The sequence below is a fragment of the Suncus etruscus genome, chromosome 2 (genome assembly GCF_024139225.1).
Source record: "Suncus etruscus isolate mSunEtr1 chromosome 2, mSunEtr1.pri.cur, whole genome shotgun sequence".
In the NCBI taxonomy this organism is placed as follows: domain Eukaryota; kingdom Metazoa; phylum Chordata; class Mammalia; order Eulipotyphla; family Soricidae; genus Suncus; species Suncus etruscus.
Genome location: NC_064849.1, coordinates 101,723,590 through 101,741,381, shown reverse-complemented (window position 1 = coordinate 101,741,381; position 17,792 = coordinate 101,723,590). Strand labels below are relative to the sequence as shown.

At 40.2% G+C, this 17,792-nt stretch overlaps 1 protein-coding gene across 1 annotated transcript in view; it reads left to right on the top strand.

Annotated features, from left to right (window-relative positions):
- The first annotated feature begins 1,120 nt into the window (after window positions 1–1,120).
- Window positions 1,121–17,792, top strand: part of LIFR (LIF receptor subunit alpha) — a 55,246-nt gene continuing 38,574 nt past the window's right edge. The window contains exons 1-5 of the mRNA XM_049767674.1: window positions 1,121–1,271; window positions 4,821–4,935; window positions 6,189–6,325; window positions 12,126–12,289; window positions 16,114–16,291. Coding sequence (XP_049623631.1) covers window positions 1,136–1,271; window positions 4,821–4,935; window positions 6,189–6,325; window positions 12,126–12,289; window positions 16,114–16,291 — 730 coding nt within the window. The 5' untranslated portion in view covers window positions 1,121–1,135. The remainder of the gene's footprint in view (window positions 1,272–4,820; window positions 4,936–6,188; window positions 6,326–12,125; window positions 12,290–16,113; window positions 16,292–17,792) is intronic.

Here is a 17,792-nt window from a genome sequence, read left to right as displayed (position 1 = left end):
CATTATTGTTTTGATTTGCACTTTCCTCATGGTACAAGACAATAAATCTTTTTTGCTTACGCCCTCAGCTTTCCCCATGTCTTCTTGAGAAAGAGTCTGTTTGATCCCCTTCCCTGTATCTTGCTGGAGTTGTTTAGTTGTTGAGTTGTCTGTGTGCTTTCTCTCTCTCTCAGCTATTAGCCTCTTGTGAGGTGCATGGGGGTGAGTATTTTCTCCTATTCAGTAGGACGGCTTTTTATTTTTAGCCTTGGTTTCTTTTGTAGTGCAGAAACTTTTTAGTTGGATATAGGCCAGTGAAAAGGTTTGTTTATTTTTGCTTTTGTTTTCCTTGCCAATGAATCAAGACACCTCTGAAATCAGTGTCATGGAGAGTTCTGCCACAACAGCCTTATGTGTGTCCCTAGGGATATTAAGTCTTTTGTTCCTTTGTGTCTCTGAGTGAGTGTTGGATCCTTGAGGGAGGGTCTAGCTTGTGTGGTGCCCCAGTGCCAGGGAGAGGACCATTGAGCGCCTGGCCCCAATGCCTCTGGTGCCTGTTGCCTATCAGCACCCATTGAAATTGAAGCTTTATATAACAGTGGAAGAGGAACTTTAAAATATTGTCCTGAATGAGTGATTGGACAAGTCACTTTTAAAAACTGATACATTGGAACTATAGGACTGTGATTGGGTACTTGCCTTGTATGAGTCTGGCCTGGATTCGATCTCATTTTAACCCCCTGAGCACTGCTAGGAGTGATTCTTTAGTCAGAAACATTGCCGGGTGTGGCCACAAAAGAAAACAAAATAAAAATGAAGCCATTCATGTACCACTTAAATTTGTCCACACAGAAATTTCAGGTACTGCTGTGCTGTAGTAGCATTGGAATGGGGTGAGCAGACCTAGCCTTAGTGTTCATCTTGAACTTGAAGCCTTTCTATGAAGATTCAACTTTTTGAATCGATCATATATGCCTTTTCTAACAGCCCTTGTCTCCGAGACCCCATGTGTGATGTCACCCTCTAGGAAGAGCATGTCCTATCTGCATGTGTCTGTGTCCATCTTCTGTATGTTCACAGTACAAAGCTTGTCTCTGGAGCATGTGTTTACCATTTGAACTCTCTCTCATCCAGGACTGACTGTATTGTATCGACAATGGGCATCTCCTTGTGTTTGAGGCAACTGTTCTGGATGGTGAACATCAAGAGAATGAGAGCTTCTGATTTACGCTGGCTCTTAACCATATTTCTTCTTCCCTGTTTGATGAATCAAGTAAATAGCCAGAAACGGGGTAAGTACATCATCAAAACTGATTGCACTGCAATTGCTTTTGTCATTTTTGATTTCGTATTATTACAGAGCCTTGTATCATCATGAAACTTCAGTTTTTGGTGGTTAGAATCCATTACTTTATTAACTAGTTTTCATAGATTTGTTTGTATGTTTTTGTGTCACATTGTTATATTTAGAGATTACCTTTTGCTCTGAACTCAAGGATCATTCCTAGCAGGGGACCATAAAAATACGGGGAATCAAACCAGGAGCAGGAAGTACGCAATGCAAGTGTCCTCTCTGCTGTCCTGTCTCTCCAGCTCTGTTTTTGTTTTTGTTTTTTTTGTTTTTGTTTTTAAAAGGTTCCTAAAAACAGATTTTAACATTTTCTCTTAATATTTTCTCTCCATTAAAGAAGATAAGGCATGTTACACATAATAAAATGCATCCTTTTAGGATCAGGTTACTACTTTTATTTTTAATTTTTTTAATTTAAACAACTTTATTACATACATGATTGTGTTTGGGTTTCAGTCATGTAAAGAACACCACCCATCTCCAGTGCAACATTACCATCACCAATGTCCCAAATCTACCTCCTCCTCACCTAACCCCCGCCTGTACTCTAGACAGGCTTTCTATTTCCCTTGTACATTCTCATTATTAGAATAGTTCAAAACGTAGTTATTTCTCTAACTAAATTCATCCCTGTTTGTGGTGAGCTTCATGAGGTGAGCTGTAACTTCCAGCTCTTTTCTCTTTCGTGTCTGAAAGTTATTATTGCAAGAATGTCTTCCATTTTTCTTAAAACCCATAGATGAGTGAGACTATTCTGCATCTTTCTCTCTCTCTCTGACTTATTTCACTCAGCATAATAGATTCCATGTACATCCAGGTATAGGAAAATTTCATGACTTCATCTCTCCTGACAGCTGCATAATATTCCATTGTGTATATGTACCATAGTTTCTTTAGCCATTCGTCTGTTGCAGGGTATCTTGGCTGTTTCCAGAGTCTTCCTATGGTAAATAGTGCTGCAATGAATATAGGTGTAGGGAAGGGATTTTTGTATTGTATTGTTATGTTCCTAGAGTATATTCCTAAAAGTGGTATAGCTAGGTCGTATGGGAACATTCTCTGAGTATTCAAGCTTATTCCACTGATCTGAGGGCCTGTCTTTATTCCAATACCAAGCTGTTCTGATAACTATTGCTTTGTAGTACAGTTTAAAGTTGGGGAAAGTAATTCCTCCCATATTCGTTTTCCCAATGATTGCTTTAGCTATTCGAGGGTGTTTATTGTTCCAAATGAATTTCAAAAGTGCCTGATCCACTTCTTTAAAGAATGTCATGGGTATCTTTAGAGGAATCACATTAAATCAGTTTCTTGAAGTCACTGGTAATCTCTGTCCAGTCTGTATTTTCAAAATCGCGCGGGGGCGATAGCACAAGAAACATTAATAGTACTCACTATCATTGAATTATATTTTTATGTATGCAGAATGTCCATTTTGTACTCTGCCCTTTTGCATACCCCTTCATAAGATCATATTTCTCTTTAACTTCCTTAACTCCTATCATCATTACTCCTCATTTACCCTTTCTAACTTAAGTTTTGTAGAGTCCTAAGTCACAGACCAAAGTGGTGCCCTGGAGTTAACACCCACCCAACTATTTTAAAAAGCATAAAAACGACACATATCTTTTCAACATTTTATGGGTGTTTTCTTTGACGGCTATAAACTTTTGCTGAATATTTTCTTATACAGTTACGATTCTCCCCCCCCCCCATATTTTTATCTTCTTTTTGTGAACTGCTCAATATGGAATTTGGTGTGAAAGAATCCCTCAGTTTAATGCTTATGTTTGAACTAAGTCATGGGTATTGTTGGAAATGTTCTTACGCCCCCATATATCTGATAGCACCACGTGGCTTTATTTCTTGTTTGCTTAGGCACACTAAAATGAGAAAATACTATACATACCAATAAGTTCTTATCTAATAGAGATGGGAACACACAAATCTTGTAGTGCAATGAGACCTTACACCCTGAACATTGACATAAAGACCTGGCACAGGCCTCAGAAGAATGGGCATTCTCCATTCACCCCTGATCTACAGAAGACATTTACAAAACACCCAAGGTTGTATATAACATCACCTGGAGGCATTCTTCTACCAGGGAAGACCCTACAGCTGCTCTGACATCGATCTACTCAAAAGAGACTTCCCTTAACACTGAGAAGACTTAACAAGAACAATGACCTGCTTACTGGACAGGGCTTGCTGTATTGCCCCTTAATTGTGAGGTTTGTCTATAACATCACCTGGAAACAATCCTCTACCACGGAAGACCCTACCACTGCTCAGACAGGAAGACCCTACCACTGCTCAGACATCGTCCTGCTCAAAAGAGACTTCCCTTAATACTGAGAAGACTTAACAACAACAACAACAACCTGCTTACAGGACAGGGCTTCCTGCATTGCCCTTTCATGGTGAGGTGAAACGAGAAGACACTCCACATCATGACTTCAATGTAGGATATGCAGATTCCAGAATCTTTAATACAGAAACATGATACCAACAACAGAGACTGTGTGAAAAGTGTATTGGCACTACGGATAATGTCTTTCTTTAACTTTTAACAATTACATTTTTAAGCATTATGGTTTACAATGTTGTGTGTTGCTGGTTTTCTTCCCCACAGTTACAAACTTGTTCATGATTTTCAGTCGTACAGCATACAGTGTCCTTCACCAGTGCATGTTTCCCATCACCAATGCCCCCAATTTTCCTCCTGCTCTCCCTACTGCTCTCACTCTTGCCTGCCTCTGTCATAGACTTTCTTCTTCTCTCTTTTTTTAAGGAGATCTTATATTTCTGCAGCACTGCCATTGACTAATGACTTCACTATAATTACTGATGACCTCTAATGTGATCACTTCTGATGCTCTTGTTTTCTATCTTATATACACAAGTAATTCACTACTATGTCATGCTACTATATGTAAATGTGAAAAACTGCCATCGATGTTTATATGGGGAATCTGAGCTCGGATATCATTTTCACACTGTGATTTTTCTCTCTCCCCTCCTGGGATTTCTTTTCACCCTACCTGTACCCTCTCTTATTTTTACTTTTACTTTTTCTTTTTTTTTTTTTTGGAATCATAATTTAAAAAAATGGATAGTACCTTTTCCTTGTTGTAATTATAATTTATATCTGTGAAGAAATATTACCAGAAAAGAAATTGGAATTTAGAATGCCAGGCTTTCTCATGAGGCCGTCATTGCCTTGAGTTGCCTGCCTTCCCTGGAATGAGAGGTTTAGATGAGCACCTAAACCCTGGGCCGATTTTCATCAGTTGACTTTCTAGTTTTTTTCAACTAAAGCTACTAAAAGAGCCTCCAGAGGCTCCGAGTCTGTCTCTGTGCTAAGAACCTGGGCCCTCTGCAGACACACATGCTTGTACTTAGCACCGAAAACAATTTGGCTTGTTGACCTGGTACAGTGCAGTTACTTTAAGCTGTTCTCTGAGAGTGTGTGCGGTTTCTCCTTCTCCAGGGAGTCCTCGTGATTTGAAGTGTCTAACTAGCAATTTACAAGTGTGGGACTGTTCTTGGAAAACATCCTTTGGAGAAGGCCGTAGTATCCGTTATGAAGTGTGCATCGATAACAGGTAACGGGGATAGAATAAAGAGCTAACAGCCACCACCTGAACATTCAGATTCTTCCTCACTCATTTTGGAACATGAGCATTTTTATTTCTTTTTTTTGAGTATTTTTATTTCTTTTTTTTTTTTTTTTTTTTTTTTGGTTTTTGGGCCACACCTGGTAACGCTCAGGGGTTACTCCTGGCTATGTGCTCAGAAGTTGCTCCTGGCTTGGGGGACCATATGGGACACCGCGGTCCATCCAAGGCTAGGGCAGGCAAGGCAGGCACCTTACCTTTAGCGCCACCGCCCAGCCCCGCATTTTTATTTCTTAAAAAACTTTTGTTAGTAGGAGGGACGCCCTTCTCAGTAGTGTGAAATATTGAGATTTTACTTTTTTTTTACATGAAGACTTGGCTTTCTGTTTTTCCTAAATGGTCTGAGTCCTCCATCAGTCGGGATAAGATCAAACCCTTGTCCTAGCCCACTTTTCTCCTACCTCGATCTTTGTTAGTCAGTGAAGGTGAAGAGCGAGTCCATACCACATGGTAATGTGCTGTGGACTCACATCTGCCCAGGGACATGCTCCTTGTTACCCCCATACAATATCTGTTTGCATCAGGTAGGAGTGAATTGTGAGCCAAGGTAGTGGGAGGACATGCTGAGTGATGTTCAAGGCATGACAGGTGGCTGGTTTCATTTCTTCGAGTATTGAGGGACATCTTTGTGAGGGACTGAGTGATGTTCTGGTGAAGTGGCCAGTATTTGGTAGGTTGGATTGTGCCATGGGAAATGTGTCTGGAGAAGGGAAGGTCTGTGGGAATTAGAAAGCTGTTTCTTGAAAGACTCACGGAGGCTTACACTTGACTTTTAAGTGCAGACAGGCTCTTTTTCTGCCCCTGCATAAATGAGCCTGTTAACTTCTCATTTTCTTTCAGTCAAAAAAATGCAATAGAGGGGCTTGAGCGGTGGCTCTAAAGGTAAGGGCCTTGCAAGCGCTAGCTTAGGAAGGACCTTGGTTCGATCCCGGCATCCCATTTGGTCCCTCCAAGCCAGGAGCAGTTTCTGAGTGCATAGCCAGGAGTTACCACTGAGAGTCAATGGGTGTTGCCCAAAAACCAAAAAAAAAAAAAAAAAAAAAAATGCAATAGAGCTCATCATGCTTTTGTCTATAGTTTTCTAATGTGTTTTGTGCTGACTGTATCTTTATGAAAGTTACACTATTTATTGATTTTTGTCTACCAATTAAAATGTGTGTTGTTTTTTTTTTTTATTGCAGTCCCCATTGTTTCCAAGTTAAGGAAGCAAATGTTAGACTCCCAGCTCTGTCATCTGGTGATCATGAAATAAAAATCAAATCTCTACTTGGTTTGGGAAATGCTATAAGTAAATTCAAACTAAGTGAAAATAACATTTGTAAGTATTTGAAAAAAAAATGATATTTAAACAACTGAAAACAGTCTTTGTGTTATGGTGCATTATAGTTGGCAGAAATCTAACCTTTTTCTTTTGCTTAGAAATGTATCATACTTTTTTGGAGCCGGAGAGATAGCATGGAGGTAAAGCATTTGCCTTTCATGCAGAAGGATGGTGGTTCAAATCCCAGTATCCCATGTGGTTCCCTTTGCCTGCCAGGGGCGATTTCTGAGTATAGAGCCAGGAGTAACCCCTGAGCGCTGCTGGGTGTGACCCAAAAACCAAAAAACAAACAAACAAAAAAAGAAATGTATCATACTTTTTTATTCTTAACTTTTTCTTTTATTACACAGTGGTTTACAAAGTTATTAATGATTGCGTTTTAGTCATACTAAGTTCCAGCACCAATCTCACCACCAGTGTCAGCTACCTTCCACCAGTGTCTCCAGGTTCCCTCTCTCCTTTTTGACCAGCACAGTTTAAAAGTCTGATTGTTGTGCTTTGAATCTTCTGCTCTCAGTGTTGTTGACTGATTTATATAGAGAGCTGTTTCTCTCCTCTGCACCACCCATGTTCAAGTCCCTTCACCCCTGCTTCCCTAGTTTAATGAATTTCATTTGCAAATGTTATTTTTCCCTTTATCATGCTGTAAGTATGTAGGTATGTAGGTAGTATTGTAGGCTGTATCCAGAATCGGAAAGAAAAAAAAAAGCTTGTCTCCTAATCTATTAGACTTGATTTCACAGGGTTCAGGAGCTTTCCTGCTGTTGGTTACTTTCCCCCTATTCTTTGCCTCATTATTGCTCCATTCTGTTCAGAGTTTCTCACATGTTGGGAGCCGAAGCAATAGCATAGAGGTAAGGCTTTTGCCTTGCACACAAGCGGCCTGTGTTTGATTTTTAGTATCTCATATGGTCCCCAGAGCCTGCCAGAAGCAATTTCTAAGTGCAGAGCCAGGAGTAACCCCTGAGCATCGCTGGGTGTGCCCCCCCTAAAAACCAACAACAATAACAAAACAGTTTCTCACATGCTCCCTTGCTCTAGTAATAATATTTGCCATCTGCTCCTAGAGAAGACCCTGTTTGTGCCTTTCTTACATTTCCCCTGGACAATCTATGTTTCTCCTTTGTGCATTTCTCACAAGTGCATTCTTGATTTCTTTTGTAATTAGGTGCTTACTGTGCTTCTCCTCTGTGAACAGAGACTTTTGTCTTCTACAGTGAGTGTCTAGGCTAGTTCCTTGCACGTAGCAGGCATTGTTCACACTGTTGTTGACCCAGGGAACAGACGAAAATAAACCTAGTCTAAAAGATAGGAATTTTACATGACCTGAACACCTCAGTAGTCTCATGGAGACAGTAGAGGAGGGATTGGGGCACACCCAGCCATGCTCAGGGCATATTTCTGGCTGATCAGGTATCCCTTTTTTGGCTTTGCTTAGGGGATGGTACAGTGGGGCCAAGAATCGACCTGGGGCTGACTGCATGTATGGCATGTAGGGTTAGGATTAGGGTTAGGGTTAGCCCTTTACCACCTCAGCCCTTGACTGTTTTAATGTTGGTGGATATGTTTGCTAGCTGCTCTCATAAATTGGCACCATGGTCATTTGATCATGCGCCTCACAAGGATGGCTGACTTTGAAAGAAGGGAAAGAAAAACTAATTCACTTGGTAATCTGTATAATTTCAGGGATAGATTTGGCGTGCCTTTGAGCTGAGTTAGTACAGATTCGAAAAGGATAACAATGCATGCTTTCCAGGAATTTCGAATCTGCCATATGTTTTGGCTGATGTGTTACTGGGTAAAATACTACTTAGGGTCATCTTTCAAACTAAAGAGGGAAGAACTATTTAGTTATTTTCCTTCTATAATTGTATGCCAGATGCACAGGAGACCTGCTGTTTACATTTTGAGTTCACATGCATCATTTGAAGTGCTCTTTTCTTTTCTTTTTCTTTCTTTCTTTCTTTCTTTTTATTTTTATTTTTATTTATTTATTTATTTATTTATTTATTTATTTATTTATTTATTTATTTATTTATTTTGTTTTTTTGGGTCACACCCAGTAGCGCTCAGGGGTTACTCCTGGCTTCATGCTCAGAAATCACTCCTGGCAGTCTCAGGGGACCATATGGGATGCCGGGATTTGAACCAATGACCTTCTGCATGAAAGACAAATGCCTTACCTCCATGCTATCTCTCTGGCCCTGACAGTGCTCTTTTCATGGTTATTAGCTATTATATATGCTGCAAATAATTTTCAGAGTTTAACATTTAAGCTGTGTATTGTTTTTCCAACTACAGGTTATTATTTTTATATTATAGAATTCTTTGTTATGTTCTTTTTTTGGTGCTTGTGGACAAATATAGTTAAGTTTTGTTTATAAGGACAAGCACCAAAAAAAAGTAATTCTTTAAGATTTTTAATGTCTGAATTTCTTCCTTTTTTTTTTTTTTTCCTTTTTGGTTTTTGGGGCCATACCTGTTGGTGTCCAGAGTTACTCCTGACTCTGTGCTCAGAAATTGCTCCTGGCAGACTCGGGGACCATATGGGATGCCGGAGATTGAACCTGGGTCCATCCCAGGTCATCTGTGTGCAAGCAAACGCCCTGCTGCTGTGCTATCGCTCTGGGCCTAATGACTAAATTTCTTAAAAATAACCTAACAAGGTCCAGTGTTTCAAAAATATAGAATGGAATGTGGATCCCATAAAAGATTTGGGATTACTCCCATCCTCTAAGGTCATGGTGGTTAGGGTAAAGCTGTACTGGATTTAAAGAAATAAACAAACCCACTTTTGATTAAAAGTATTTCCTAGCTGAAAATTCCTGATTTCTAGAAAGCTAGTTAACCTTGTTCCCTAGAATTTATTTTAGCTGGAAAGAAATGCAGTTGGCAGTGCATAGGAACTTTGGAACTTTCATATATGCAGTGAAGAAAAGCAATCTTTAAAGTAGATGTCTGTGTCTGTGTTTTGGGACTAAGTTGCATACTTGCCTTGCATATGGCTGACCTGGGTTTGATACCCAGCATCCTATATGGTCCACCCATGCACATTTCTAGGATTAACTCCTGAGTGCAGAGTTTGGAGAAAGCCCTGGGCATTGCCAAGTGTGACTCAGAAAGAAAGAAAAAAAAAAAAGGGAAAAGGGTGTGTGCCCTTAATCCTTTTATTTGTAAGTACAGCTATTACTGTCTTTAATTTGTAATATGACGTGTTTTGAAGAGTAACCTAGGGCTATTTAGATGAAATATAAATCATGTGGACTTTTCAGTTATGGGGGCATTTTAATAGATTCATGTTGCCCAGTAAAATACTCGCTTTGAGCACAGTTAAGTCCCTCCAACTTGGTATCTTTGAAAACTTTGAAAGATGTGTCAGGCTTTGGAAGCTCTGCTCTGTGTGAAAGCTCACACAGGCACCTAGAGCTTTCCCTCTCTGGGTGCTGGCTCTTCTTTTGCCAGATACCTTTCTTTTTCTGAAGCACCTTAAAGCTTGTCCTCTACAGTAGCCTTCACTGACCCTCTAGAACTGGGCTACTGCAGACTTTTGTTGCCTAGTTTACTCTACGTCCTTGGTTACGCTTTTTGTTACAATCCTACACATTGCTTATAAACCTGTGATTTAGGGAAATTGATCTTTCAGAATAGATTTATAAGATCCAAGACCAACTCATTTACATAGACTTGCCCTGTGATTTTGTTGTTGTTTAGTGCAGCTATCCTGCCTCTGTGAACTAGTTTATGGTTGCCCTGAATTATATTCAGTATTTTTTGTTTTGTGGAAAAGCATTATGATATATATATAAGCCAGAGAACCTCTGTCTTTGGATTTCTTTCGACCTACTCTTAAGTAATTGTTAATAAAGAGAGAACATGCCAGAGAGAGCACCAATTTTCTCTACCCCATCATGCCAAAAAATAATTCCTAGATTAGAACAGTCCATTTCTTCTTTTTCTCACCAAAAAATTCTCTGTATTTAGCACTTCCTTTGAGACTTGAAGATCCTGAAGGTTTTTTAATATTATTTATTGCTGTTTCTTTGGTTTACCTATTTTTTCCTGTGAGAAAGGCCTCTAGAACTTGTTTTCTCTCTCCTCTCTCTCTCTTACATTGTGTAATGCCAATTTATAGTTCTCTCCTCTCCCTGATGTATTTCTGCACTATTGATAGTATCCTTACTGATGTCATGAACTTTGTCCCAGGCTCGAGGGGTATGTTTGGTTTGGTTTGATTTTTCTAGTCTGTCAGCCCATTTCTTTTGGTTTCATTATTCCTGGGTATTCTCTGGATTCTTGCTACTTCTGTCATTCCTTCCCAGGATTCTTGATGGTTACAACCATCTTATGCCTCTTAGACCACGGTGGTTTCTCCAGGCCCACTCTTGACTCACTATGACTCATCCTCACTCACCTGGCTGCAGACCCTCCGCTTAGAGTCTCTCCTTCTCCTGACATTTAGATATCTTGGTTGGCCCTCCTGTGTCTCTACCATCGTTTTGTCCTGCTTGCCTTCTCCAGACTTAAAACTTGAAGAAATCTTGCATATCTCTCTCTCTCCTCTCTCTCTTCTCTCTCTCTTCTCTCTCTCTCTCTCTCTCTCTCTCTCACTCTCTCTCACTCTCTCCATACTTTTCCATAATCCTCACTATTGTTGCTTTTGGGGTGGGGCGAGGGAGGGCACACATGACTGTACTGAGAGCTTACTCCTGGTTTTACTTAGGAAATACTCCTGGCAGTGTTTGAGGGACTACATAGGGTGCTAGGGATTGAACCCGAGTCAGCTGTGCGCCTTACCTGCTATATGATTGCACTGGCCCAATCCTCTTTATTCTTGCCAGGCTTTCTCCAGCACTGCCGCCCCAGTCACCTTATCCACTTTCAGTCCCCTGTACCTTTCATTGCACAGTTCTGCTAAATATGCCTTTCCGGAGGGACTGTATACCCCTTGGCTTTGCTGAGAAATGCGTGGACTTGCTCAACTCAATATATCCTGACACTTTCTAATGCCTACATCTGGTAGTCTCTGAAGCTGAGACATGATTGGGAAGATGGCAGAGCAAGGAGCAAGTGTTCCAGTCCTTTATTTTCTTGGGTATTTCTAAGAAAGAAAGCTTTGGCTTCTTTGATAATGTCATAAAGTCAGTTTGTAGGCCTCAGTCCAAGGGACAATCATGTTCCGTGCTGTTTTTGTTTGTTTTTGTTTGTTTGTTTTTAAAGTCTCCTGGGGGCCAGAGAGACAGGACAGCAGTAGGGCATTTGCCTTACAGGCAGCCAACTCAGGTCAGACCCGGGTTCGATTCTCGGCATCCCATATGGTCCCCTGAGCTTGCCAGGATCGATTTCTTAGCACAGAGCCAGGAGTAACCTCTGAGCACTGCCAAGTATGGCGCTAAAACCAGTAAAACCAATAACAAAAAAGAAATGGCTCCCGGCAGGTTCAGGAGACCATACCGGATGCTGGGGATTGAATTTATGCCCTTCCCATGTCAGCCGTGTGCAAGGCTAACGCCCTACTACTGTGCTATCACTCCGGCCCCAGCCAGTTGCTTTTGTATCAGAAGATATATTATGAATTTGAGACCACAACTGATAAATCATTTTCTCAAATTTGGGTGATAATTATGAGTAGTTGCTTATAAAAATCACACATACAAATGTAATCTTTTCAGTAATAGATTCCAGAGTTGACTTTTCTTGTTTTTATCAAGATTGACAATTTAAAATTGCTTGGTAAATGAAATTATAGTTTGAAAGATTATTGCGATTTTAACAAAGTATAAATCTTCTCTTCTCTAAGCTTTGATTCCAGAAACTCCAGAAATCTTGAGTGTATCTACTGACTTGGAAACTTCGACATTATACCTCAAGTGGACTAACAAGGATTCTTTTTTCCCATCCCACTCAAATGTAATCTGGGAGATTAAAGTTCTGCGTAAAGAGAGTAAGGAACTTGTAAACTTGGTAAGTTTCAGCAAAAATAGAATCTTTACCCAACACATTAAAGAAATGGAATATATTTTTGGATGGTATTTGGGCCATTACCCACTAAGCCCAGGACTTAGTCCTGGCTCTATGCTCATAGGTTAATCCTAGCAATGATCAGTGGATCATGTGCTGAGCTTGGTCATGAGCTAGAGCTGCTCTAAGTGAGATAAGTATGTTACCTCCTGTACTATTTATCTGGCCCCCAAATAGAACGTTCTTTGAAAAGTATTGTTAAGATAACAGACTGCTGTTACACAGAACCTTGTGGTATTAAGGAAGTGGATCACATATTCTTTCAGAAGTCATTAAAACTATACATTGTAACCCAGGAATCATGTAAGTATTCAAATTATGTGTAACCATTAGAGAAGGTTTTCGAAATTTAAAGGAGGACATATATAGCATAAGCCACTCAGTAAAGTTTATCTTCATATGTTCTCCCTTGTGTGTATATGTTTACATACACATATATGCATATATGTACATATATATGTATATATACATTTATACAAATGAAATAAAAGTATATAAATACAGTTTTATGTAACTTACTCTATTTTTCTCATTCTGTAACATTATAAGCATAAATGTCTTGAAAGATATTTAGCCATAGTAAACATTGGCTTACTGTTTAAATCTTTGTAACATACACAAATATTAAATCATCATTTTGTGTACCTAAAACTTAATATAATGTATATCAGTTTAACATCAGATTTAAAATAAAGAGCACTTAACAATAGAAAAATAGTTTTTCTCTGAGCAGGACATTTTAGTCCTTGGGGGGGAAAAAATCTTCCTAAGACAGAAGCAGAGGTTATAAGAAAGATTATTTCTTTTGGTTTCTAATTGCTTCTCTATGAAAAAGAAACTAGCATCAAAAAAATGAATTCTATAGCTGAAGCAAAAAATTGGGAAATTTTAATCAACTGGGGTCTGTATAAATTAAGCTAAAAATGGAAAGAAGAATGCTATTCACAGAATATTTCAAGTAATGTCTTTCTCAGTTTCTCCTGCTTAGTCCTTGAGCTCTGACTAGACTTAGTGACTATGTAGGTAGCCAATCAATGAATGATTGATTTAATGTTTTGGTTATCACATTTGGTTATCATGTAGGATCTACAGTTTTCACTAAGGGCCTCAGTCACAGTATTTGGAGCTGTTTACAGCACAGAATAGGGGGTTGTGTGATGCCTGAAAGTTTCATAGCTGTTGCTTTTATTCTCTCTCTCTCTTGCTTTTTTTTTGGGGGGGGGCACACCTGGCAGTACTCAAGGGTTACTTCTGGCTCTGTGCTCAGGAATTTTTCCTGCTGAGCACAGAGACCATATGGAATGCCAGGGATTGATCCTGGGCTGGCGCTTGTAAGGAAAATACCGTACCCACTATATTATCAATCCAGCCCGTGTCCATTTTTCAAGGGTTAGCTTATGTGCCTCATTTTTGTTTTCTTTTTCTTTCTCCTGCTTGAGAAATGCTTTTTTTGTCTTCCACAGATGGATATGAGAATTTAGTCTTCTCTCATCTCCTCCCTCTCTTTTTATCTCATATATTTAATTGTAACACATCAGTATACATATTTTCTTAAAAAGGTGATGGCTCTACAAAGTACACTCTGCAAACCTACGTTTGACTGGTAGGAGATGAGAGCTATAACATTTTTTTATAGACCAATATTTGTTGTTTATGTTAGGCCTATTTTTAAACACTCCCCACAGAGGAACACATAGTATATGTATATGTTTTTCTTTTCCATTTTTGGTGCAACTTACATTCTTTTGCTTTTTCACATTTGTCTTCTTGATTAATTGAATCTTTTTTGGGAGGCCATACCAGGTGGCGATCAGCAGGTTACTCCTGGCTATGTGCTCAGAAATTGCTCCTGGCTCGGGGGACCATATGGGATGCTGGGGATCTAGCCTAGGTTCGTTCTGGGTCAGCTGTGTGCAAGGCAAACACCCTACTACTGCGCCATCACTCTGGTCTGATTAATTGAATCTTAAATTTCCACCAGAATGGATATTTTATCAGTTTTTCTTTATTTGAATCTCTTGTATGGGGCTCCTGATTTTCTAGCCCATTAATATAAGGACTGACAAAGATACAATAGAATCTGTATAGTATAGAGTATGGTAAACAACCAGGAATTATTTTATATTGATGATCTGAGAGTCACTTCTGGTTCTGAGCTCAATGTTCACTTCTGACAGTGCTCTGGGAACCATCGACAGTACTCAGTATTGAACCTGGGTCAGCTGTGTGCAAGGCAAGTGCCCTACCTGCTGTACTATTGCTCTGCCTTCCCTGCTGGGGATTTTTAGGTCAGAGATGTGTCAGAAGCTCTCAGCCAAACGTAGGTTTGAAGAAAGTGCACTTGGCATAGCCATTACCTTGTTGAAACAAACCTCAGTGTCTTCACAGATGTTAGGAAGCTATTATCCAAAGAGCTTTCCTCATCCAGGGGATTCCTTTCTCATTCATCTAGTAAAAAGTCCTCTGTTATCTGAATTCCTTTTCTTCTTTCTACTTCCTCATTTTTTAGAAGTGTATTCTTTATTTTTGTGGGGCAAGGACCTTCCAAGCAGTGCTCAGGAATGCCCAGAGTCTCACCTGACTGTTTAATGTAAGGACTTAAGGATGCAATACTGCTCAGGTTCTTCTGTACTTGGGTACCTGGTCAACTTAAACTATGCTTGAGGGCCTCCAAAACCTCAGCTGACAGTGGTCAGGGCTTTTGGGGCTGTACCAGTGATGCTTTGGGACCATATGGTGCTAGGAATCAGGGACTTAACTGTTAGGGCCAGAACGGTGGCGCTAGAGGTAAGGCATCTGCCCTGCAAGCACTAGCCTAGGATGGACCGCAGTTCGATCCCCCGGCGTCCCATATGGTCTCTCCAAGCCAGGAGCAACCCCTGAGCATCAAGGGTGTGGCCCCAAAACAAAAACAAAACAACAAACAAACAAAAAACTTAACTACTTTACTATATCTTAGCCCCAGAGGCATTATTCTAATCTTTTATTGCTTATTGTAACTAGTCTTGGCTGGCTATGATCATTGACCTGCAGAATTATTTTATCTTGAAAATCTTTAATTGGTTGCCAATGAAATATCAGAGACTTCTATTATTGACAAGATGCAGACCAATTGCTATTCTCATGCTTTGTTGGTGGGAGTGTAAAGAGTCCTAGGTTGTAATGATTGAAACACAATTCTGAAAGTACCATTATTCTGCACTAATGGTCCATAGTTTAGTTGAGCCTTAAAATTTTGGTTGGAAACTTTCCCAGTGTTTTGATGGCATTGTCATATTGTTTATTCGTGTAGTTTTATTTTTCTGTTCTTCTGCTGGAAACCCATTGTTTTGTTTTGGGGTTTGGTACCATACATGGCTGTGCAAGCTTTACTCCTGGCTCTATGTTTAGGAATCTCTCTTGATGTTGCTGTGGGATGCTGGTGATCAAGCCTGGGTTAGTGGCATGCATGTTATTCTTCTGTTTTGCCTTATAGAAAACTAAGGTAGTTTTTCAAAGGGACAAACCTTCAACTTACTTTTCTAGTGCATGTCTGAAGGTTATTATGCATTTTTGGTTGTGGTAATGGTACTTAGGGTCTTTATCAACAGTGCTCTCATGGAAGGACCATCTAGAGAAGGCCAGTCCCATCCACCTGCATGTAACTCAGGGTGACATTCATGCAAATCATATGCTCTGCCATTCGAACTATGTCCTCAGCCTTCAAGGAAAGCATGATAAAATCACTTCTTGGAAATAACATTTTGTGCTTGTGTTCAATTTTTTAGGTAACCCTCAACACAACTCTGAGTGGTGGGACAGAGACAGTTCATCACTGGAACTGGACCTCAGACATGCCCTTCCAGTGTGTCTCTCATTATGTGGGAATTCGGTGGTACATTGACGTTCCTCATTTCTCTGGTCACAAAAAGTGGAGTGCCTGGAGCCCTTTGAAGAACATTCCCGGTAATCTCGAATTCAAAACACTTTGGGGGGAGGGGGAGTCCCACCTGGTAACACTTAGGGGTTACTCCTGGCTATGCGCTCAGAAATTGCTCCTAGCTTGGGGACCGTATGGGACGCCAAGGGATCGAACCATGGTCCAACCTAGGTTAGTGCTTGCAAAGCAAACGCCCTACGGCTTGCAGCACCGCTCCGGCCCCTCAAAACAAATTTTAATCTCAAGTGTATTTAAGATTCTTGCTTCAAAGTGATCTTTTTATTTTTTAAACCTTTCTCTGAAACCTACTTAGCTATCCAAGGGTGACTTGGAGATCTTGCATGGCAATTTGTACCATCCCAGAAGATTTTGATTCATTAGGTCCGAGATAGGCCTCAGGAGTCTGGATGTCTTTTTGATTAAACCTTTAAAAAGTATCATCATTCTAGTTTAGATAACATGGTATCAATAATGTTAACATTTATGGGTCTGGGGCTGGAGTGATAGTACAGTGAGTGGATATTAACTTCACATGCGACTGACCCTGGTTTTATCCTACACATCCCATATGGTCACTTGTGCACTCCCAGGAGTTACTCCTGTGTGCAGAACCAGAAGTAATCTCTAAGCATTGCCAGATGTGGCCTCCAAACAAAGGCAGAACAAAAAATGTGTGATTTTGAGGTATATCATTGCTCCACCTCATAACCACAAAGTGCCTGAAGTTCTCCATTACTGTCTTCTGTTGCATTTTTGTCTCTCTATCACTGTACTTAACACGTCTTCTAGTCTATTTCATTACTCCCTACTGTTGCAAAACAGTCCTTGATGGAGTTCACTGATGGAGGGATGGAGGATGAGGTCTTTCTCCTCCAGCTCGAAGCATGCGTCTGCCACCCTGTTCAGCCCGCGGTTCTGAGGTGTATACGGCGGGTAGAAAGCTAACAGGCAGTCAGGCTTCTGAAGACAACAGCTTTATTCCAAGGATCAGGCTGAAGCCAAAAGCCCCAGAATCAGCCCCAGAAAAAAGCCCCTGCCTTCCACAGACCCTTGCTTTTATACATCGAATCAGGTACCACCCTAGGGTGGGAGCAGAATGCTAGGTCACACCCTAGGGTAGGGCACAATCACCAATCAGGGTAGGATCAGTAACATAATAATCCCATAGAAATGTTTATTTCTATACACACAACACCTACCACCTTCCACCAGAGGAATTTGTGTTATTTTTTATTCATTATTTTAATGAGATTTTTAATAGGGTGAATGTATACTTACTGTTCTTTTACTTTTTAAGCACTTTCTAAACATTTCTTCATCTATTTTCATCACCAGTGGTTTGGCAGAGTGGATGTGAGGGAGGTAGATTCTAGAAAAGTGTTCTCCCACCTCTCTGCTCCACCCGCCTCATCTAAGGATGTTATGGGAAATGCCTGGGTTGGAGCAGGACTGGCATGTGAACTACAAGCACCACATATCATGGACACTCATGTCCCACTAAAGTCTTTTTTGTTTATTTTTGAGGGG